Source organism: Scleropages formosus, chromosome 10 (assembly GCF_900964775.1).
Source record: "Scleropages formosus chromosome 10, fSclFor1.1, whole genome shotgun sequence".
NCBI classification, from domain to species: Eukaryota; Metazoa; Chordata; class Actinopteri; order Osteoglossiformes; family Osteoglossidae; genus Scleropages; species Scleropages formosus.
The window spans coordinates 15,669,356-15,693,355 of NC_041815.1; the positions used below are offsets into that span (position 1 = coordinate 15,669,356).

At 45.7% G+C, this 24,000-nt stretch overlaps 3 protein-coding genes and 1 pseudogene across 7 annotated transcripts in view; 1 reads left to right on the top strand and 3 right to left on the bottom strand.

The window, feature by feature from the left end:
• Window positions 1–7,929: 7,929 nt before the first annotated feature.
• On the bottom strand, window positions 7,930–12,613 carry dhrs13b.2 (dehydrogenase/reductase (SDR family) member 13b.2). The gene is made up of 8 exons (XM_018750570.1): window positions 12,432–12,613; window positions 11,720–11,899; window positions 11,146–11,421; window positions 10,587–10,916; window positions 10,078–10,404; window positions 8,771–8,872; window positions 8,541–8,560; window positions 7,930–8,367 (listed from the first exon to the last, which is right to left on the bottom strand). Exons 1-8 carry the CDS (start codon window positions 12,493–12,495, stop codon window positions 8,353–8,355), a joined length of 1,314 nt encoding a protein of 437 aa, XP_018606086.1. The 5' UTR covers window positions 12,496–12,613; the 3' UTR covers window positions 7,930–8,352.
• A 551-nt stretch (window positions 12,614–13,164) lies between these two features.
• Window positions 13,165–20,180, top strand: gemin4 (gem (nuclear organelle) associated protein 4). The gene is made up of 3 exons (XM_018750568.1): window positions 13,165–13,399; window positions 14,378–17,633; window positions 20,122–20,180. The coding sequence occupies exons 1-2, from the start codon at window positions 13,390–13,392 to the stop codon at window positions 17,560–17,562; spliced, it is 3,195 nt and encodes a 1,064-aa protein (XP_018606084.1). The 5' UTR covers window positions 13,165–13,389; the 3' UTR covers window positions 17,563–17,633; window positions 20,122–20,180.
• On the bottom strand, window positions 19,997–23,337 carry LOC108933467 (GTPase IMAP family member 6-like; annotated as a pseudogene).
• Window positions 22,490–24,000, bottom strand: part of LOC108933476 (ubiquitin carboxyl-terminal hydrolase 2-like) — a 28,150-nt gene continuing 26,639 nt past the window's right edge. For all 5 annotated transcript variants that reach the window (XM_029255349.1, XM_029255348.1, XM_029255346.1 and 2 more), the window contains one exon: window positions 22,490–23,666. In XM_029255349.1, coding sequence (XP_029111182.1) covers window positions 23,582–23,666 — 85 coding nt within the window. In that variant the 3' untranslated portion in view covers window positions 22,490–23,581. The remainder of the gene's footprint in view (window positions 23,667–24,000) is intronic.

Sequence of the window (24,000 nt, forward strand, 5' to 3'; positions counted from 1 at the left end):
GATCATGGGCAATGGGGTGTTATTGAACAGACCTGAGGAAATCTGTACCTCGATACCGAGAAGCCAGCAGAAGAGGAAATTCCCACTTCTAATCAGAGATCTGTGTCTGTACCGGGGCAAGGGTAGGACTATGATGTTGCAACATGTTTGACAGGTGAGGACGAACAGACAGCGTACGAGTGCATGACACAGAAAGAGTCAGTGCTCAGTGACTGGCCAACAGCTCAGGTGGAACACACACTTCACTGGCAGACAGACAGACTCATATACACCCCCATAAATGAGGATACATCCTCATCAAACAAACAAGACTGGACCAAGGACTGAAGTGAGAGGCTCACACTGTCTATACACCACACTTGTCTACATCAGGAAGCACTAGGCCTCACATGTATTCAAATGCTTCCTTCTACTTTCCAGTATTTGGCAATGTCTCTCCTCAGACGTCGAAAACAGATCCTTCCAGACCCCGGAGACACTTACACATGTTGACTGCTTTAACCTGGAATTCCCTTTCTGCCTTGGAATGCTTACATTTTTGTCCTGCTTCCTTGCATGTTTATATACTTATGTAGGTACATTTCTTTTTATGCCCTTTTTTGTTCATTTCTTCGCTATTATTTGTTTGTTTGTTTAAAACAACCCCTAAGAAACCCTCTTTTTTTAAACAGATCTTGGCCACACTTTTCCTGAAAGCCAGCCAGGGCAACTGCTACACTAGAGTTTCCATGAAAACCTGATCACCCAGACACTACTCAAGAATTGTGACAGTCAGCTGGTGATGTCAGATCTGACTCAGTGCACGTGCGTCTGAGAAAGAACAGGTGAAGGAGGCGCAATAAAACAGATCTGATGTGTGCTGTTCCCACGCTATGGCAGTGTGGCCACAGCGGACAGGTCAGGCCAAAGGCCGGCTCTCTGCAGGATGCACGCCGTCTGCTCTGTGTCATGGATGTCAACAAGTCTCTTGAGCTCTATGTAAGGCACCAGCTTTGACGCCTTTGCTAAGGCATATGGGAAGTGCAGTGGCCATCTGAGGTCCAAGAAGTGCAAGTCTGTGGTCAGATTCAGTGCACACAGCTGAATGAAATCACAGAAAGATTAAGATAAAGTGTTGGAGATACATTCAACTCTGGTCTGTTTGGAAAAGAACAGACATCATTGTTCCAGTTGAACAGATAGGAGCAGAGGAATGGACCTGCTGTCTTGCTGTGGGAAAGTGAGGAGAAACAAGGGGGAGGTGGAGGGGGGTGGGTTTGAGGCTGTTGTGAGGGTGGTGGGGGCACATTTACCAAACCCAGCTGAGACCTCCTGAGATTACTGGCTCCGGATAATTACAGCCCTGCACCACATGCTCACAAAGTCAGGGGCTGGGGTAGATCTAGACACACACATGCAAACACACACACACACACACGTATACGAACATATGTGCTGTATCCACAAATATGCACACACAAACACACACGCACGCACAAATACTGATGTGCACACATACCCACAGACCATGGGCCAACTGACATTCTCCGACTTAACTTTTCAAACACACAATAGTCTTAAAGCCACATGTAAAAAATTATGCAGCCTTTTCCAGTGGGACAAGCATTATCAATGAGTTGGAGGGCTGGAGGATAACTGATATACTGGTGATGATGGATTCACAAAGAAGAGTGGTGATGTCATGTTCCCAGCTCATGCCAAAACCAGCACTTCCATATCCGTCAGATGTTCCCTCACTCTGCATTACACACCAACCCCCCCCCCCCCCAGACCCACACCCACCTCATGACCCTTCTGCAGGCAGGGGTCCTGATTCAGCATGACATCACCCTCCCCCTCCCAGACACCATCAGCTCCTCCTACTCAGGGGCCCGGGGGCTCCAAACTCACCGCCCCATTGGCTATCCAGAGGCAAGAGCAGTTACATACTTCCTTGAGAGACAAGTCAAGAAGAAACAAAAGTTACTAGAACTTGGATGTCAGACTTGGCCCCAGCCCAGGCTTTGTCTAGGGAAAGAAAACAAGATCCTCACTGGCAGAGAAAGACTTCCATTGTTTGACTCACAAAACAATCCCTAGTGCACTAGTGCTTGCAGGACGCGACTGAAGTTTTTGGTTGATCCAGTGAAAGCAAAGAAACTGGTTAAAGAGTAATCACTGTAAAGTAGTCACTGTGAAGAGCCACCGACCTGCTGCTGATGTGTGAAATGATGACAGTAAATACATGCACATACATACCTGTACACACAAAACACACATACCAAAGTGTCAAGTCTGCACATGGAGGTTGAGGACTTAGTGAATCAGAAAAATTATGACTGGAATGTATGATTAACAGCTTAGAGTACACCCAAAGGACCCAAAGGACATTACAAGAACCTTGCAGAAAAACTACATTTTGACACCTGAGAATCGACAGAACCTCTGACAGAGACTATCACAAGAAAGACTGTGGTAAATGTGCATTGCAATGAGCAATCAAGCTCCATCTAAAGACCTGGAGATCCCAATTGCTGTGTCCAAGCATTATTGTGTCAGGATTTGTGACCTGCTGAATATACACAGTGCTGCTGACCTGGCAAGGCACATCAAGTGCATGTGAACTGAAGTGATGAACAGCATGTCATTCTGGCAAAGCTGAGGAAATCTGTTTTGTAGGATCCTTTGTGTCCTGTGCTCAAGCTCACTGTAACAAAGCAGTAGCGTAAATCAGTGGTGGAGATATCGTCGGTAACAAGTCTTACTCCATCAGACAGTTACTGCACCATATGTTCTCGACCAAATAACAGTAGTAGCTCATCATCCTTTTTCCTTCCTCTTGAGGTTCAGAGGCTGTTCTTTTCACAGAGTGTCCTAAATCACTGCTGCTGCATGGCATGCAAAATGAGAAATTCAAGTAGGGTTCCCTTCTTTCCTCATTCTGCCTCTGTGTTTTCATGCATGATACAGGTCTCTGCACCCTAGATCATCTAAAGAGAACCATTAAATGGACAGGAAGCAACCAAACATTCAAGATCAGGAATACAGAGCCATTTCACAATGAGGCATTCTGGACAAGATGCAATCTGACCTGTTCTTCTGCATGGTTTGTGTGAGGATTGGAGGTTCGGGGAAGCTATCAAGATATTATAACGATTCTGAATATAGCAAATAAGAATGACACCTAGCGTGTTGACATCTGATGGCATCTAATCCTGTATATGTTTTCGCTCAGAGACTGTAAAGTACTCCTGCTGGACTGGAGGGAAGGGAACACATCTGGTATTCTTGGTCTCCTGACTTGATATGTTGTGTCTTGTCTGTATCTGAGAACACACAGAGCCCATTACAGAGCTACAGAGGCCTGCTGCTGGCGGTCCCGCATCTGTTACTTTGAGGGGTTCTTCAAAAATGTTGTATTTAAAACCTGTTAGTCCTCAAAGTTGCACCTCCTCCACAACACAGCTTTCTCACATTCCATCCCTTCATGCTGCAATGGTACAGTAGTTGTAGGATATCAGCATATCCCAGCTGCTGGTTTGCTCATGGTCATGCAGTGAAATGGAAACACTCATAGAAACTCAAAAAGAAATTCATACATGTGTATACTTAAGCAGACACACCAAGATAGACAAACAGAAGTATAAGGTAAAAGTGTAAGGGCAGCTGGTAGAATAGTGGTTAGCGCTGCTTCCTTTAGACCCAAAGGTTGTATGTTTGAATCCCAACTCTGTCTGAAGTATCCTTGAGTAAGGATCTTACTCTAAATTGCTTCAGTGAAAAGTGGGTAAATGATTGCTGAGGGTGTGTTTTTGGGGAAGCTAGTAGTATAGTGGTTAGAGTTATTGCCTTTGGCCCCCAAGGTTAGAGGTTTGAGCCTCAACTGCAGTACCCTTGAGCAAGGTACTTATCCTAAATTGCTCCAGTAAAATTACCCAGCTCTTTAAAGGGGTAAATAATTGTAACATCAACACTGTAAGTCACTTTGGAGAAAAGCATCAGCTAAATGGATAAATGATTAGAGGTAAATTAACACTGAGAGCTGCTTTGGAGAAAAGTATCAGCTAAATGAATAAATCTAATACATACAAGCCTTAAAACAAATAGTCTGTCAAGCCCTTGGAGGACAGATCTCACCCTGTACAACTTCACTTCCTTAGATTCAGGGCAGAGGTAGACTAAGCTTCATCAACTTTGAGGGAATTATGTTGGGGGGGGTATGAAAGGCCATGGCAATTTCCACTCTACTTTTTTGTGGCTGGGAAGTTGCTCTCCCCTGACCTTTCCTGTTCTAATCCTTTAGGGAGGGAGCTCCTATTTTGCCTCTTGACCATTTGACCTGCTCCTAAACTGCAATAAATTGTATTCACGCAACCCAATTCCCACTTCAGTCAGCGTGACTTATCAGGAATGTCTATAGAGAGATCTCCACACCTTCTGGTCTTGGGGAGGTGGGGAAAGTCACTGTGTGGGGGTTGGGGAGGTGTAGGCCAAATACCACCCTATGTCTTAAGAAGGCCACATGTTTTCTTGCCTGATGCAAGTTCCCAGGTATGATTTTGTCAAACAAGTGAACTCTTGACAAACTCTCTATTGCTAACAACTTGGCTGCATTCCCGATTTCTGAGTTGTCCGCTGCCGTTTTCAAGAACAAGGTCTTCTGTAGCCAAGAGCTGTGCATGAGCTGTGTCTGAGAGACAAAAGCCAGCATCAAAGCTATGTCAGCTAGATCATTGTGACTCATGGACAGTCTCTTAAAACTGTTTCATTACAGTAGCAGCGCCTCAGTGCAACGTTTGCTTTAACTACTAATCTGCTTGAATGCACTGTTATTGAGAAATGGTTCAATTAACTCACGATGCTAGTAGTCAAGGAGCGTGCACAAACACACGTGCAGCACATCAGACATTACACAGCCAACGCTCCTACAAATTCACACAATTTTCTTTTCTTCAAATTTTGTGGCTTTTTGACATTAAGTATGATCCAGTCTTTTTGTTAGTTTGAGTATTATATAACTGGAGCAGCAGAAAGGAAAAAGTGACACCACTCCTGCTTTTGCTACATTTCCTTTCAGTGGAAAATAATAAAATGTACAGCCTATAACTGACTGCACCTCCTTTAGATACAAAGCTTGAAACTAAATGCTTCCTGTAGCTGTTGACCAGGGTCTCATATTGCTCTGGAGGAATTTGGGCCCACTTCTCTATGCAGAACTTTGTGGGGGGTACGAACAGTGCCTCATAGCTCCTTGGATGAAGGTTTTTACCTGGGTGTCAGTCTACAGTAGTTCACGCTGTGTGGAGTTTGCATGTTCTCCTTGTGTGTCTGTGCGTTTAAATCAGGTATTCTCGTTTCCTCCCACAGTCTAAAGACATTTAATTTGGTGAATCTAAAGTGCCTTTAGGATTTACCTATAGTGCTGAATGTGCTACTATATTAAATTTCTGTACTGTATAAACGGCTAAATAACTAAGTAGCTCAGCATTGTACGCCTAATGATATAAATTGGCTTGGACAAAGGCATCAGCTAAGCAATATTATTATTATTATTATTATTATTATAACTGTACTTCTTGTTCTCTGCAGTTTGTGTTTTCGTCTTACGAACATTATTCAAAAGTCCAGCATTAAACTAATTTCAGATCTAAAGAGAAATGAAATTAAGAGCACTGTCTGTGATGGTTATAATAAATCTATAATAAATCTACCATGTGTGGTTTCTTTGCTGACAGGGACAAGTGTTTTGTATAGCCCATACAGCACTAAAAGTACAGGATCAACTTATTCTGATGAGCCAATACAGCGTAAGTACTTTTGCGTAAAAAGCTTGCGCCTATTGAAAATTTGAGAACTTAGCTTGTGAGAAAGCAAATGTTTTAGCTGAGGTGTTAACTGCAGTTTTTAAAATTGAAATTCAATTGTCACTTGATATTACACTATATTTAAGGGTTCTAGCTAGTATTGCCTTTGACAGTATTTAAGTGTCACTCCTGGTGTGAGAAGGGGATTTTACAGGAACTTCATGAGAAGTCCGCGATCCAGAAGTAGTTTGTTTCTGCAGTAACAAAGAATAATGAGACAACTTATATTGGTAGGTTTGCAGTATCTTTGGGTATGAATCACAGATTAGGTGACAGACTGAAGCACTCAGACTTTTAATGCAGGTGCCATCTGATGTTAAACAAATAAAAAAAAAATAAGATGCATGAGTTATTACTTCACAACCGCACTTAATGTCATACAAGTAGAAACTAGCCTTTTAAAAACTGGTTGAACAGCCCAGTTTAACTTGATTTATTTCCAACCAAGTGACATAATACAGCAGAAGTGAAGTTACTTGGCTTGACATTTAAAGTTTTATCATTTCTGTGCACCAGCTATATTTCAATTAAATGTTGAACAGCATGATGGCTTTCCTCTCAAAAGGAGCAGTTTTCCTGGATCACTGAGAAAGGGAATGTTCGCTTAGCGTAAACTCAATATTTCCAAAGCTTTAGTCTATACTGCTGCTGTTCTATGGGACAGCTGGTAGTGTAGTGGTCAGAGCTGCTGCCTTTGGACCCAGAGGTTTCAGGTTTGAACTGCATCTCCATCTGTAGTACCCTTGTGCAGAGTATTTACCATGAATTGCTCCAATAAAATTACCCGGGATAGAAACTCTAAAGTAGCTTAAGTGTGTAAGTCGCTTTGAAAAGAAGTGTCAGCTAAATGAATAAATGTATGCAACTTACCGCAAGACAACAGATTGCAGCAGGTTTTGCCACACACACACATTTCACGTGGAAATGTATGGACTAAGTGCTCTGTGAGCTTTCTATAAGTAGTAAATCTGACATGGAGTGGAAAGTTTACAGACCGACACCCCAGAGCTTGACCTTCTCTTTTTCTCTGCTTTGGTTACAGCAAGTCTCACGAGCAGGTTTTTGACCCCCGTTTAGTAATGTTGTACTTGTTTCAGTTGAGTCAGTCGCTTCTACCAAACAACACTGCTCTCGTCTTCAAATAAATACTGATATGTGTTACATTTGTTAAGTTACATTTAACTATTTTAATCTTTAGTACTGGTTGAAAAAAACCAAAGGAGCTGAAACCAAGGTGACATATTGATCCTCAGCAGCCTAAACTTGTGTCATTTTTTTAAGTGCAGCGCCCCCTCTGCACCACAGCAGGTATTACATCCTAATTTAATTTCCTCTCAGGTTGAAAAGCATGATTTCCCTGCTGACTTTCTTATTTACATTTATTCATTTAGCAGACGCTTTTCTCCAAAGCAGCGAACATCTCAGAGAAAAAAAACAAAATAAAAAATAATAAAAGCCATGTCTGTCATGTTATGCAGCTATTCCCCCCCCACATTTTATATTTATTTATAAGGTGATGGTTTTACCAGAGCAAACTAGTCTATTATCATCTCACTTTCTTTTTATTAGGATCAGAGCCATCCTGTTACCATGGAAACATAACATTTCACACCGTTCAGTTGTAACTTCATCTGCTCATAAGACCTTATATTGAAACCAGTGACGTGATCAGAGTCCTAGTGAAAAGTTTCAGATTTTAAACACACAGATAGATTACAAATGACAACTTTAAATAAGACCTGGGAGCTGAATTAAGACTTTCCAGAAAGAAGATCCCCCTCTAGAATGCTGATGCAATAAACCATGAAGACCCCCATAGCTGTGAATGATGGGTGTAGCCCAGCTGGACTCTGCATCCAAAGGCTTGGTTCCTCAGACTGTCATTTGACCTGCATGTCATCGGGATCACCCTGCCTTGGTGTTTAGGGTGGCCGTATTGCCTAGGACACTGACCTCCTCCACCCCAAGTCACTCAACAAAAACATTTTACCGAGCTTAGGTCATCCTGAGCATGGAGTTAGTCTACACCTTTTTTTCATCAGACTTCTGAAGAAGCATGATTATTGATGCAGAATATGTTGTATAATTTAGATGTTTATTCAAACAATGTAAACAAATAATTTCTTACATCATAAGACATATCCTCACATCCAGCTGTACCAGTATGTGTCTATTCAATTTCAGAGAAAAGTACATTATTTCACGACATCTCTTAGCATACTGATTCCATCACCACACAGGATGGGGCTCCATCAGCTAAGCAGTGGAGTCGCAGTAAATCCGTATCATTGATCAGTAGATCATTATTACAACCTTGTCAGATCTGTAGTAAAACTGTTCTGCTACACAGCTGTTGAACCCACTACCCCAACCGAATTTACAGGCCTGAACACACCATGGTCCAGAGGAAACACTGGGACGAAGAAGAGGGGAGAGGAAGACTGGAGAAAGAGCCATTGTTTGCTGTCACTTCGTTGGGCCAAAGATTAAGTTCTTCAGGCACACTCCTTCAGTACGGCTTTTTCTACAAATGGAGAAAATGTGATCAAGGAAAACACACACACACACACACACACACACACACACACACACACTCAAAACATACCATGAACTTACATTTTCCTTGCCACACAATGAAATGAACACAGATGCAGTAACCAAAGCAATGAACATTAATGAAATCAAGATGTCACTTACCTTATTTGTTTCTTTTTTTGCTGCATATAGAAAGGGGAAAAAATTATTAGGGCTGATTTTTACTGACCTTTGCGTTATATTTTATAGTGCAGCAGAGCCATTTATTCAGCTCGTAACTTTTTTGGCTTCATAGATTATTCCAGCAAGGCTGCAAGTAGTTTGTGCCAGTAAATGTGGTTTTATTAGAGTACAGTGAGAGTGGGGTGGTGTGGGCAGGGGGAGTGACTTACCTGAGTGCAGGTAGCGCAGCATAATGACCAAAATAAAAATCAAGAATCCAACAGTGCCAACACCAATGATTCCAAAGAGTATGTCTTTCCAGGTTACAGGGTCTGCAGCAACATACAACACAAAAATAGACACTGAATTTGCTGAACGCCTACTCTGCAACATAACAGAGCACCCTTTTGTGGTGAAAACAATATATATACACACACACACACACACACACACACACAAACACACACACACATTTGATAAAACCGCTTGTCCCAAGAGGGGTCGCAGTGATCCGGAGCCTAATCCGGCAACACAGGGCGTAAGGCTGGAAGAGGAGGGGACACACCCAGGATGGGACGCCAGTATATCGCAAGGAACCCGAAGCAGGACTCGAACCCCAGATCCGCCAGAGAACAAGACCTGGCCAAACCCGCTGCACCACCGTGCCCCCTCGTCAAAACAATAACTGTTATTATTATTATTATTATTAGTAGTAGTAGTAGTAGTAGTAGTAGTAATAGTATGTCATTCTACAGGCTGGCTTGAAATTCCATGTTACAATCTTGAAAAATATCAAATAAAGTTGTCTCAGAGCTGATCACAGTGATCAAGAACAATGAGAAACAGTTGCTGCGGCAACGTCACTAAATTATACTCCGAAGATGGTGAGACGGTGGTGGGCTTCAGTAGGTCCAAGTGGAGGTTGTGGGCTGGTACAAGCACCTGCAGGTGCACCTGCCACAACAGACTGGTTGAACATCAGTGCTTTGTGTCACTGCTGAGAAGAGCGTTCTATGAAAAAAAATTGAACTGAACATCTGCCGCAGCAGCCTGGATACTCATTAAGACCCGAGCCTCCTCAGGAAGTAAAGGCGACTCTGTCCGTTGTTGTACATTAACTCTGGTGTGTCGTGGCTGGTACAGTTGTGGGGTGCGGTGCAGGGGTGCTGAAGTCAGGTTTGTGATGTCTTAGTGCCATTCTAATCACCTTCTAACCCTCTCTAGAATGGTTTAAATAGAGAAAATGATTTGCATATATCTATATTTTTGTCTGTGTGTTTAAGTATCGCTGAACACACACGCCCATATAAATTTAAACTAGTTCTACAAAATCGTATTACATATTTCCTTATTGCAGTTCAATGGTATAATAACAACCATGACCCTGATCCTGATCTGGACAAGGTTAATGAAATGCATGGATTCATGGTACAATAACTGTGAGCAAGATTAATTACGCTATAAAGCGTCTCGCTTCATCTTCTAAAACTTAGTATGAGAGTAGCAAAGGACCGATGTGCGGACTGGTCGAGCTCACCTGTCACCGTGAGGGTAAAGCTCTTGCGGATGGGGCTGCGTAGGGAACGGTGGGACGTTCTACAGGAGTAGGTGTAGCCTGAGTCGTGGAGAGTGGGCTTCAGCAGGAAGAAGGACGACAGGCTGTAGGTGCCATCGGAGTGGTGCCGGTGGCTGGAGAAGAGGACGTTCTTCAGCACTTCTGGCAAGCGTGCACCTTTTCGCTCCCGCAGCCACTCCATCTCCACATCTAGGGGGTAGTAGCCTTGCGCCTCGCACACCACCTTCTGCTCATTCCCCTCCGGCAGCTCGAGGGCACTGCCTACATTTATGGTCACACGAGGATTCTCTGCAAAGTTGCACACAGTAGCACAGTCCCTCAGGTAGAGAAGCAAGTGTGTGGAGCAGATGTTGGAAATGTCCCTGAATTTCGCAGAGGAGCAACTATCCTTCTGTTTGTTAAATAACCACAAAATATCAAGTTGCACTCCTGCATTCTTGACCCCACCCACAGCACCCACTCTATCTCACCCAGGATGTGCAGCACGATTTCCTGGCTGCCGTAAAGCGGGGGCACATAGACGGAGCAAATGTAAGTTCCTTCACTGGCCACGGTGGTGGGGGAAAGCCGAAGGGAGGCATCGCCATTATTGATTGCCCGCTGTGACAACCCTGCGCCTTCAGTCTTCCCTGAGCGGCTGGTGTAGCTGAAGAGCTTGGAACGCTCGCCATGACGCTGCAAACGCCATTCCACGGTCAGGTCTGGTCGCTTGTGGTCGACAGCAAACTGGCAGTGCAGCGCTGGGTCCTTCAGCAGACCTACTTCCATTGAGGGTGAGCGGGTCAGAACCACCATCACAGCTGAAGATGGGTGTGGGGAAAAGTGCAGAAGATAGAAGGGCAGAAAGAATGTACAACCATGTTAGGTAACGAGATCAGTTTTACGTGACAGTTTCACAAGCACTTTGGAGAAGAATTTACCGGAGACGTTAAATAATTCTACGGCTGGGCCCTTCCTGGAACTCACGTTAGTGACGCTCAGGTTTTCAGCCAGCACCTTGTACCATTACAGCAGCTGCTGAAGTGTTACCTGTAGTGCTGACAATCTTCCGGTCTCCAATAGGAGTCCACTTGTTGTAGTCATCTTGGGGGTTTGTGGGTGTTGTCGAGGCGTGTCTCAGGAAGGTGGTCATGCTGAAGAGACCTTCGCTGTGCTTCAGTGAACAGGTGAACCAGTTGTCGTGTTCCTGAGCTCCATAGCCTGGCCAACGCATCTGGATCCCCCCTGTGCTGTATCGGCGGATCTCGCACTGGAGCTCACCTGGCTCCCCCTCTGCATACTGTCTCATGTCCAGCTTGGTCCCAGCTTGAACCCCGCACCCACAGGGGAGAGTTTACCGTGACAATTGCTCATCCTCCCAAAGCAGATAACATTACATTTACTTATTTAGCAGATACTGTTCTACAAAGGAAGCTACTTATAATTTCCGACCCATTTATTACAGCTAGACATATTTTACTGGAGTAATTCAGGGTAAGTACCTTACTCAAGGGTTTTAGAGCAGGGGGTGGAATTTGAAGCGGTGACCTCCAAGTTCTGAGACGGAGGCTCTAATCACTACACCACCTGCTGCCCCTGCACCCCATCATCACCGGTCAGTCACCTGTCACGAGGAACGTGGCGGTGTCCGTGATGGCGGGGCTGTCTCCCGCTTCTCCAAACTGCAGGATCACATCCCTGTTCTGGTACTTCGTCTCCGTGTGTCCCTCAGAATCTGGGTAGTAAAACTCCTCCACCAGCCTACAGGGTAACCAGTGTATCCCGCCCACAGCTGCCAACACACCTGAGGAGGACACACACAACAGCACGCGCTGAACGAGTGCAGGACGGTTTACGTGCAAACTTCTGCCTGACAAATACCACACAGCTTCACCATCATTTCCCGCCTCTGATCCACTCAGCTGCCAATGCAAAATGAATCACACAGTACGTTTGCCTACGCGTCCTGATCTAGGTGCAGCGGTAAATGCTGGTACAAGTCGAGGAGTTACAGTTAGATGGACAGACAGACATATGCATCAGCTTCTCTTCACTTGAAAGTGAAACCAAGGTATGACTTGAGCTGACAACTTCCTTACTGTACACCACAGGGGAACGTTAGTGAACACGGGTGCAGTTTTCAGCGCGCAGACAGCGGCACATGATGAGAACACAAAGCGATAGCAGAAAATAAAAGTAATTATGGGGTGGCGCGCGCTGGAGGGGCACTGTCGCTTGAGGACAGCGACCGCGCGCGCGTGTGTGTGTGTGTGTGAGTGTGTGTGTCTGCGTGCGAGTTTGAGGAATGCGAGCGGAGCAGGGTCTCGGTTCCCCACCTGAGGACCACACAGCACTGAGAAGGAAGCCGAGGAGCTTCAAGCGCTTCACCAAGCGCCTCATGCCGACCGCCAGCGCTCTTCTGCACTGTCCTTCAGGGCGCCGAGTGCCATTCGCGCTTTCACTTTCACTTCAGCATCTCCACGCAAAACGCAGAGGAAAACCCCACGTAACTCCAGACTTAGGACTTCCAGCCAGGCTGAAGCGGTTTGTCACTCGCCGCAACAAAGCCGTTATTAACGCCCTAAACTGTCCGATATAGTAAAGGGAGTCACATGCACTTTCCTGAAACATTTAACGCTTAACATTTGATTTTAACCTTCGATTGAACAACTTATTAGACGAGCTCATGTGAAACACCTTATTTGAAATGTGAAAAGTCAAACAGACCGTGGCCTCACTGCGAGATTTGTGTTCTGTTTCTCTTTTTTTTTTGAAAATTATTAAGATTATCAAGTAAGGTAAAATCTTTTTTTGTAGCAATCGACTGTTAGTACTGTACATATAATAATATGGGCTCTCTAGACCAAACCCATAGGGGGCGCTGTCCGCAAAGACCAAACCTGACTCGACTGGGGTCTCTCTTTACAGAATCTGACTCGTCCCTGACTTCCTTCTGCTTGCCCTCTTGGTTCTTCCGGGCCCCAGTGCAGAGAGAGAGAGAGGAGCATGATAACTGGCGGAACCTGAACCGCTGAACCTTGTGGAAGTGCGCAGTGATGTGTGGTTATCGTGGGCCAGTCCCATAGGGGGCGCTCTGCAGCAATGACACCACGCTGCGTTCTGCCAGGTTCCCTCTTGGAAGGCGAGCGCGCGCACTTTTGGAGAAGAAGTATATTGTGGTACTGTGGCTGTTACGGGCACAGCTACTTGTTCTTTTCATATATATATAATTTTTTTTAAAACGCGGGTTTGTAGTTTACTAGAAGACAGTCGAAGTGTTCGGTCGTCTGAGCTATGGAAGCAGGTAACAGAAACGATTTACCTATTTGCAGACGCTTCGACTCGAGGCATCTCCAGGTCTTGGAAAAATTAAAATACAACGTCAACGACGAACGAGTGCATTATGATTATATCTACTCTAGAGATTTGGATGCAGACGCAATTTTAGCGTAGCTAAGCTTCCCTTTGTTCTTTGCGCTGTTCACATGCAGTACATCTGATCTGACTGTGGCAGACTAACACTGCAATAATAAAACAAAGTTGTAATTAACTTTTTATTTTAGCTGACGCTTTTATCGAGTGTCAAGCTGTGGTTTACTTAGCAGACGCTTCTTTCCAAAACGACTTCCATATTAACTTTATGTAGTAGTGTTACCAGCCCACATCTATTACTTTGTGGCTGCTAGATACACTACTTGGGTCACTCATCCATATATATCAGTGGAACACACTCTGTCACTCCCACATTATGGGTTAACCTGAACAGCATGTCTTTGGACTGTGGGAGGAAACCCACACAGACAGGGGGAGATCATGCAAACTCCACACAGACTGAGCAGGGATCGAGCCCATGTCCTCTCGCACCACCCAGGTGCTGTGAGACAACTTACTGTGCCGCACGTTTGCACAGTTACACACAATTGTACTGGAATAAATCAGGGTACTGGCGGTACTACAGCAAGCAGGTGGAAGTTAAACCGGGATCCATCGAAAGGGAGGCAGCAACAGCTGGCAAACCTATGCCATCCCTGTTTCCTTAGGAATCATACTAGTTGCAGTGGTCTATCCTTTTATTGTTTGTGGCATAGTCAGTTTATTGCACTGAAAACAAAGTGCCTTTTTTCCTCCAAATTTATGGACATTTTTTTTCCCCGAGAAAGTGGTCCACATATTCTTAAAGTGGTTTTTTTGTGAGCAATAAAGAACATCTGCTGTAATGCTTGTGTGACATGGAGTGAGAGCTATTGTTACTGTAAGTTTGATGTTGTGTATTCAATTTCAGAGTCCTGGCTGAGTTGTGAGAAAACTGCTGTGCTGCAGGGTGGATTTCTGCTTGCAGAGCGACTGTGTCACCCGACACCACTGTCCAACCTAGGGAAAGCAGACTGGGCCAGTGTGTGTGGCCCCGTGCTGCAGGCAGTACAGGAGATTTGTGGTGGGGGCCGAGGTGGGGACACTGACGGTGATTACTGGAGAAAGAAGATCATTTGCATTTTATGGAGCAAGCTTCTGGCAGCAGAAAAGGATGAAGATGACGACTGCAGATGGCGTGAGAATCCACTCTTTTCCGCACAAAATGCTTTCCCTCCAATCAGCCACACAGTGCTGCTGGAATTTGTGAAGTCGTCAGGATGTTCTGCTGCATATGCTGAGTTGCTGTGTTGCTTCCCTGGAAAGGCACTGTGCTCAGAACTGTCTCTACTGCTTAGCCATGTAACTGAGGAGAGCAGCGCTGAGGATTTGAAGCTCCTACTGGAGGTATGGTGGGAGCTGTGGAAGGGCAGGAGGCCTCAGCTGCAGCCTCTGAAGCAAGCTCTTGAGGAGGCATTTTCTGCTCAGTGTCTCCGCTACACCTGCTCAGACTTCTTGCCTCAGGCCCCGAAAAGGTTCAAGAAAGACTCCAACGAACCCCAGGTTTCCTGCATGCCGAGCATGCTCTTCCAGACATTGAGACAGTTAAAAGAGCATGTAGATTCTCCAGAATTAAGCTGCTTTGCCCTTTCTAACTGCCTGGACACGCTGTACACCTCGTTCCTTCTGGACAGCATGTTTGCCCCCCCCGCATGCCTGGATCTTCACACTCTTACCTTGGACGTGTGTTTAAGAGAGGGTCATAATGGCACAGATGATACAACCTTTGTAGAGATTGTCCGAGAGACCCAAAGAGACCTGAGAGCAAGCAGCACTCCTTCACCGTTCAAACCTGAGGAAATTTCTTGGGTTGAAGCTCTGCAGATCACCTGTGACCTTGCATGCAACTGGCAGAGTCGAGGGCTGTTGAGCGCCCCTGATGATGGTGCACCTGGTCCTACAGTCCTTCGCTTGAAACGGAGCTTGCGAACAGTGGTCCAGGCCATAAAGGACCTTTTGGCCACTAACACTCTGGTTGGAGGTCAAATGGAGGATGTACGTCACCTGCAAGAACAACTGGAGGCGCTAGAAGTGCTTTCTGTTCCTGATCCAAACTTCAGTTCTACACAAATGGCTCGTGTGGCTATGGTGATCATTGATAATCGTCTAGAGGGCCTCAAAGATGTGGCACTTCTTTTTGCCTCTCAGGTTGGCTGGGCCTCTAGTGGGAATGAGTGGATTGATTGCCTTGAGAGGAACCAAGATATCTTTCAGACAAAGGAACTGGTCCTGAAACTGCTGTCTACTCTTGCTGTACAATGCCAGTCAGAGACAAATCTCTTTCAGTGTAAAAAGCTGAGGTCAGTCATTGTTGCCATTTTCTTAGCGCTCCCATTGCCTTGTAAGAATGAGACACTGGCAGGAATGCTTGCCTCCTGTGGTAAAGGTGGGCTCTGTGGCCTCTTGCCCTGCAGTCTGTCTGAGAGTTTTGAAAAGGAGCTCAACATGACCTTCAACAGTATTATTCAGAGCAGGGGCCAGAACAGCCTCAGATTGGCTGTCTCTGCTGTTGCTTGTGCAGCTTTTCAAGACCCTGAAGCCACCTTGTGCCAGTGTTGCCACCTATCTGTGGTGAACCTGGGAGCTCATACTCTGCTGGCCCAGATCTTGCATCAGCTTCCAGGACTCAAGTACCTCTCAACACAGAGCTCAGAAAAGCTGGGCCAGAAAGAGGAGAGCCTTTTGTGTCTCTGTTTACGAGATGCTGCTTGGAGTAAGCTCTCCTCCCCAAAGGAGGAGCAGCAGTTTCTACAGTTCCTTGTCGCCCTAATGGAGCCAAGCACTGTGACAGAGGAAATGGTCAAAGGTGTGGGTCTCCTGTCCCCTGATGAGGTGGTGCGAGCCTTTGTCCTGCCTTTCTTTTCTCCATCATCAGTGCCATCCTGCAGCCTGGAGTTAACTCTTCAGGTGCTTCTAGCTGCACTGAGATTAGAGCCAGGTGAGTCACAGGCTGCTTCGCCACATTGGATCATGGACTGCTCCCCTTTCCCCATTCTCTTTACACTCTGTCAGCTTCTAGACAACAGCTACCAATGCTGGGAGGAACAGGCTGATGGTTTTCACGTATCCATGGAGTCCAAAGAGTTGCTGATCCAGGCACTAACTCTGCTGGGAGAGCTGGTAGGCAGGGAGGTGGCTGCTGACCCCAGCACCTGGTATAGAGCAATCTCCTGGCTCTATGGCAAAGTGGAAGCACTGGACTGGACAGTACGCTTCCGCTTGAAGGCTGTTTGGGGTACACACTTCAAAAATGAGGTACCGAGTTCTCTGCTGGCTGTATGTAAGCTGCCACAGGGGGAGTGGTCTGAGCTGAATTTGGATCAGTACGGGCCTGGCACGGGACTTACGGCCTGGGCCGAGTGCTGCTGCCTCTCGGACAAGGTTAGGGAAATCCTTCTGAGCAGCTTGGAGCTGGACCAGAGTTCCCCAGGGGAAATGTGCATGTTCAGCAAGGGCCTGCTGGTGGCTCTGACACAGGTTCTGCCTTGGTGCACAGCTGAGGAATGGACCAGGCTGCTTGGGGCTGTGCAGGAGCTGCTGACGTCTGACCGCCTCCACACTCCCTACTCACTGGAGTATGTGGACTCCCTGCCCCTGCTGGACCTGCGTGTATTTGCTGTTGAGCTTCGGCTGTCTGTGCTCTTGCTGCGCGTCTTCCAGCTAATGTGTAGCTCCAGTTGCTCAGCTTGGCTCCCCACCCGTGGATTGGGGCACATAAGCAGGCTGTACGCCAGTGCTGTCAGGGGCATCATCACGTCGGTGCTGGGCAAGCTGCGTACCCCAGAGAGTGCTGGTGTGTCCGAAGTCCTCTTTGCATTGACTCAGCTATTCTGTCACGTGCTTCATGTCCAGGTGATGCTTCCAACCTTAGCAGAGCCCCTCTATCTCTGTGCTCTGGAGCTGATGACCCAAGTGGAGGCTGTGTTAACAGCTCATCCTGGCAGCAGCTCTGCACTTGAACGGGATGACATACGCCACCTCCTGAGCTCCATCATAGAAAACGTGGACAGTGTTGAGGTTAAAGCAGCCATGCGTCAGAAGATTGCTGCACTATGAAGCATTAAAATCTGATCATGGAATACACTTTTCCCAAGATGTTTTTTCCTGGACTTTTTGCTAAATAAAAGGTATTACCATTGTGTATTGTTTTTTCATTGGTTTTGTGAACAGCACAAGGGTCACCGCACCATACAGGTACAAATGGTACACAGAGAAACTGCAAATATGTCCATAGATACAGAGCAGGGGGCTCAGGGTCAAAAGGTTACAATGTATCAACAGGTATGATCATGTAGCACTTTCTAACTTCCTAAAAGGAGTCCAGACATTCCAAAATCGTTAGAATTGTTATGCAAATTAAATGTCAATTTTTCAACAGGAGGAAATTTAAACAATTCTGTTATCCACATATTTTCAGAGGAAACTTCTTATGTAGACCACATTAAAATACATTTACATTTATTCACTTAGCAGATGCTTTTCTCCAAAGCAACTTACAATGGATACTATGTAGCATTACTAGCCCACACACCTTATTCACCAAGGTGACTTACACTTCTAGATACACTACTTAAAATGGGTCACTCATCCATACATCAGTGAAACACACTCTCTGTCACTCACACACAATAATGTTACAATAACACAATAATAAAAAATACATTTCTTTGCCACATATGTAAGAGTAGTCAGCCTGCTTAATATTACCAAGAAAGAAGGTTGGGTTGTAATTTAGCAAGAGAACAGATGGGGAGAAATTAATTTTTTGTTTAAGGTTTCTTGGATAGTTGCATACACCCCAGTCCAGTAAACTTATATCAGCACAGTCCCATAATTAATGTATTAAAGAGTTTGAAGCAGCTGTGCATTTAAAACACAGCTGAGGTATCCCTGGGAACATCCTATTAAGACTCACTGGAGTGAGGTAGATTCTGTCATTGAGCTTGAAGTTTTTTTTCATGGATGCAGAGGGAGGTGCAGGCAGGGAAGACTTTCACATATATAGTGACCATTCAAAATTGCTAAGACACATCAAGGTCCTGTTTCCAAGTCCCCTTCAGTGCGTCAAAATAGCCAGTACCAGCGCTTGATAAAATGGTATATAATGCAGAATTCATGACCCTGGAATTGTTTGATGTAATAAGCTTTTTACAGCTCTTTTGGTTAATTCTCTCTCTAGTCTATTCTCCTTTTTTAGGGCAGCAATAAAATGATGTACCGTAGTTGCAGATAGTGTATATAAAAAGTATTTAACTCCCTTGGACTTTGTTTTATTGTTTTACAACATTGAATCAATGGATTTAATTAGGCTTTGACACTGTTTAGAAAAAGACAAATGTCAAAGTGAAACACTACAAATTGTTCTAAATTTGTCACAATTATTCAACAGAAAATAAGTATTCACCCCCTTTATTATGACACACCTAAATCATCAGTGGTGCAGAGGTCACATAATTAGCTGTGTGGGACACTAAGAGACTTTTGACAAGTCTAAAGGTGTTACAAACTAAGGAGAAACTGTGCATAGACCCAGGTGCTTCACAGATCACAGCTTTATAGGAGAATACCAAAGAGAACCAAGTTTGCGGGAAGGCATGTGGGTGGTGCTGAAATCAAGTGGAAAAAAATTCTATGGTCTGATGAGAACAAAATCAAGCTTTTTGGTCACCATACCAAATGTTATGTAAGCCAAACACAATGTGTTCATCAAACACAAATCATCCCTACTCTCAAGCATGGTGGTGGAAGCATCATGCTGTGGAGATGTTTCTCTGCAGTAGGCCCTGGAAGGTTTTTGAAGGTAGAGGGTAAAATGAATGCAACTAAAAAGTGGGAATTGTGAAAGAATACCTGCTGAAGGGGGGGCACAGGGCTGTGGTGGGTTGGACCTGTGCCTGCTGTCTGGCGGGTATGGGGTTCGAGTCCTGCTTGGGGTGCCTTGCGACTGACTGGCGTCCAGTCCTGGGTGTGTCCCCTTCCCCTCCGGTCTTGCGCCCTGTGTTGCTGGGTTGGGCTCTGGTTGACCGCGACCCTGCTTGGGACAAGCGGTTTCAGACTCTCTCTCTCTGTGTGTGTGTGCGCGCGTGTGCGTGTGTGTGTATACCTGCTGCAGTCTGTAAGAGAAATGACTTGTTTTAACAAATATTTATTGAGTATTGTTTTAATGAAATTCTTCACATAACCACATATGGTTACAAAAAATGAACTGCTTATGAGAGGAACAGCATGTTAAAAACAATTCATACCTCTTAAGTGCTAGAAGTTGTGTATGATGCTGGTAATTCATACAGTGCATGGTGTGTCTGCAAGTCATTCCATCCTCTGACTTATAACTTCAATCTGTCACTAATTTTATATGCAATTATGTAAATTTCAGCAGCACTTTAGCTATAAGCAAGTTTGTAAGCCTTATTTTTAAGGTAGTGCTGGCAGTATGTTCTTATCTGTTCCATACCATAGACACACTGAACCACTGAGTGTCCTGTAAAAAGTTACCTAAATGATTCAGAGGTCAATCCTTATGACCCCACTTCCCCCATGTGACACATCTGTGGAGGCTGTCTGTGACTCAGCAGGACTTTGGACAATGATTAACACTCATTTCACTTTTCATAGGCAGATGGGATGATCCTCAGCCCCAGTTGCCCTCCCAGGTCTCAGGCTTCTCCAGCAGGGCTGTAACTTGGGAGCGGTTTCCCCGGTTCTACTTGTTGAACACATGGTGCCTGTGGCCACATTTCCTCAGAAGGCTCTGGAGTTCCGGGCCACTACGCTTCACGTGCTCCTGGATACGCTGACCCCTTAGCTCATCCCCCCAGGTGAAGAGCACCAAGGTGTGCTGCCACACTGCCTCACCAAGCAGCCCCATGTATACCTCAACTGCCTGTCTGTCTTGCTCCTTAAAATGGTCTACAGGTACAGTCAAGAGGAATGTGCTGGGTCCCTGGGGGCAAAGAAAGGGGCTGCAGGCCACTTCCTCACGAACCTCAGCTGATCTGGACAGGCCAAAGAGGCTCCAGCCAGGTGCGTTCACTAGGAGGAGGCGCCTTCCAGCGACGGTACCGCGGGAAACCACGCAGCAGGTAGTGTGCTTTCCTGCCCGGAACGCTGCCTGACCCAGGATGGTGTTGGCTGCGAAGCTTTTCCCAGATCCTCTCCTGCCCAGGAGCACCAGTGCCATCTCCATCCCATGGGGCAGGTCATCTGTCGGGGAGGAGAACCTTAACCTCTCTGCAGGGACACATGTACTGCTCAGTAATAAATATTACCCAGTTACGTTTGTACATTATGGGCGGCAAAAATTAGTGTTACTGCTAAGCTGTGGCTCCTGTTGCACAACAAAAGTCACCCATGTAAAATACACCCAGCAGGTAGCAGGGCTGGTTTACATCTATTCATTTAACTCTCACCTTTCTCCAAACCAGCTTACAATGCTAAAGTTTTCTACAATTATTTATCCATGTATACAGCTGGGTAATTTTTTTTACTAGAATAAATTAGGCTAAGTACCTTGCTTAAGGGTCGTACAGCACTAGGTGGGATTCAAACCTGTTGCTCTGAAGGCAATATCTCTTACCACTACTCTATCAGCTGCTCTTGCCCCACTTTACCAGGCTCATTGTTCACAGTGCTAACAGTGTGGTTACTATGTGATAGAAGAACTCACCCTTATGAGGTTCCCCCAGTGTCCTCCTTATCCCCATCCAGCCACGTTCTGGCCTTGGTTCTTCGTACCAAGGTCCTGCTCATGGTAGGAGACCTTACTGTGCCACCATGCTCTCGACTTTCTCCAGCAGCTTGAGCACCTGGGCCTGTGCATCCCTGCTGTGGTTTTCCAAGACATGACACCTGTTCCCACATTTCTCCAGCAGTGCCAGGAGGCAGAATGGGCCTCTTCACATACTCCCAGATGGTCCTACCTCGCAGCTGGGCACCACGCGTGAAAAGCACTATAGCACTGTCCCACACTGGGCCCTGGAGTGGCTTCAGATACTCTACCGTGACCCTCCATTCTGCCTCTGCAAATGGTCTGCCAATCGGCACCACTAGCAAAGGGGCTTGAGTCCCCGTGCTGCAAAGGGCTACAGCTCAGAGCAGCTCCTGCAGAAGGCCATCCTGCGAACAGTGCTCACAGTACCAGCCTGGTGTGTCTACCATGGTGACATGCTTCCCAGCCACCAGGGCCCGCCTTTCCACGCCCTGCCTCGTTACCACCCCGGTCTCAAACTGCTTCATGCCTAGAATGGCGTTTCCCACAGTGCTTTTCCCAGTTAGCCTCTCTCCCAGCAGAACCAGGCTCAGCCTAAGCAGGTGTCACTTCTCTCCTAAAAGAGAGAGAGCTCAGCATTGCAGTGAAGTAGGTTAGGGCATCATTTCCTGTTTCCTATTGTATTAGCTAAATCACCCCACTGAGAGTAAGGTGAGACTCAGAGAAGATACAAACAAGACAGTTACCATGGCTTAAAGCCAAACTTAAGAGGACATCTCTCCAGCCTTTTCTTCAAGAAGAATTCTAGCACACGTGTAGAAACCCGTTTATAGCACAGCACAAGCAGGCATTTCCCTTCTCTTCTGCTTCGAGTATCTTCTCATGAAACAGATTTGTTCCACTACCTATGATTCTGTCCTTCTCTGGCACTTCCAACCAAGACAAACTGCTGCTCTTCGGGTATGTTTGGCTATCTCCATTTGCAAATGGTTTCAAGGTTCACTTTTCAGTTCTTGAGAACTTGCAGAAGCTATTTAGACTGGACACCTACCAAAGACGATACGATGTTGTAAATTACACAAGGTAATGCCGGATCCCTTCGATACAAAGGTTCCTGTGCAGTACAGTGTATGTGGAACATGCCTCGTTTCCATAATACTTCACTAGACAGGCTGTAAATGAGTTGCCAGTTCCATGTGGATTCACCACACCCTCTCAATACACTACTTCCTGAGATTAATCGTTAGGTTTCACTACAGTGACAAACTGCACACATTCTGTCTTTAAAGTTTATTCATTTCTATACTTATTGTTGTTAAACTTCCATGATTAAAAAGTGACTTATCACATTACCACCAGTAAGCATAAATAAAACTCTCTTTCATTTGTTAATTTAACTGAAAACAGTAATGGGTCATTTTCAGCACCACGGTATTGTACATTCTTTATATTGCATCATAATATAAAAATATACATATATGGTGTTTCCAAAACATTCTTTTCCATGTTGTTCAATGGCATGAAAATTTATAATAAACAAATTCATACTGTCAAGATATTTTTTTTTTTTTGTGGTTGAGAGTTAGATTGTCCTTCCTTTCACAGTATTTAGAAAAACCAGTAGCAGCCACACAGATAAAACACAAGTTACAGAGCATTTCTGGGCTGAGCCCAGGCTTACTGCAACACAGCACAACCCCAGAACCCTTCAGAAGAGAGGCACAATGGATATGGAGGGGAGGAGAGCGAGAGTATGTGATGTGGGCGTGGAGTGTGAGGGAAGGGCAGCTGGGGCTGTGAACCGCTGCTATGGATCTAAGTCTGGAGCTTAGAGGCAACTGACATCATCATGTACCCCAAAGCCCCAATAGGGGACGCCATTAACCCACCCATCTTCCGAGTCGAGGGAAAATATGAATACAAAAACCAACAAGAAAAAACCAAAAACAAAATTCAGAAGTGTAACAAGTCTTTGTTTTCAATGTGGAGACAATCCTGAATAAGAACGTGCAGCCAGGACGAGAGCTCCAGCCGTGATGCATAGAGGAGGTGATGCCATCTGCGTTATTGCCTGTGGGCGGCATGTGCTCTGGCTTCACACGCACATGCACGTATGCACGCATGTTCGCAAAGACATTTCTCCTCCCACACAGAGAATTACCGACGCAGGACCAGGTCAGCATGTCCCTTCTCCCTTCAGCTTGTGCGTGTGGCTGTCAGTCCAGCGGGTGTTGCCCGTTTCTTGTATGGGTGGTGACCAGATGCTGGGGAGCAGCCCCCTTGCCTGTGCATTTAGTCCCAAGGGGGCCTGAGTCCCGTCCTCTTCCTTCTCGTCTCCTTCCTCCAGTTTCGACTGCGGTGAGGGTCTCACATGCGTGAGGAGGTGGTCAGCTCGTAGAACAGGACATAGGCGTCACTGCTGCGCACTTGGCTGGAGGACATTGGTGTTACTCTGTAGCCGGGGGAGGGTAAGATGGGGTAAGCGGGGTTACAGCCCACGGAGCTGCATTTTTTATTCCTCAGCAGACGCTTTCATCCAAAGCAACTTGCATAACATACATTTTGCTCTGGGCAACAATGCTTTGTTATGCAGGCGCATTTACAGCGTAGATAAGCACACTGCTCAAGGGCACAATGGCAATACCCTCTGCTAAACTGAAGTCCACTTTCTTATTAGCTAGACCATGAGCTGCCCAAACATGTGATAACATAACAAATCCCCTGCTCAACGTGCTTTCCTTGGAATAATAACAATATTGGGTTCAGAGTGAGAAACATACAGTCAT

What these genes read in the sequence shown, in the direction of transcription:
- dhrs13b.2 (XM_018750570.1), bottom strand. Translation starts at nt 12,495, where the DNA reads ATGAGGCGCTTGGTGAAGCGCTTGAAGCTCCTCGGCTTCCTTCTCAGT. An exon ending in CGCCACGTTCCTCGTGACAG is followed by an intron (nt 11,422 to 11,719) that starts GTGACTGACCGG and finishes GCGGGGTTCAAG; the next exon opens with CTGGGACCAAGCTGGACATG. An exon ending in GCTGCGCTACCTGCACTCAG is followed by an intron (nt 8,561 to 8,770) that starts GTAAGTCACTCC and finishes TTCTATATGCAG; the next exon opens with CAAAAAAAGAAACAAATAAG.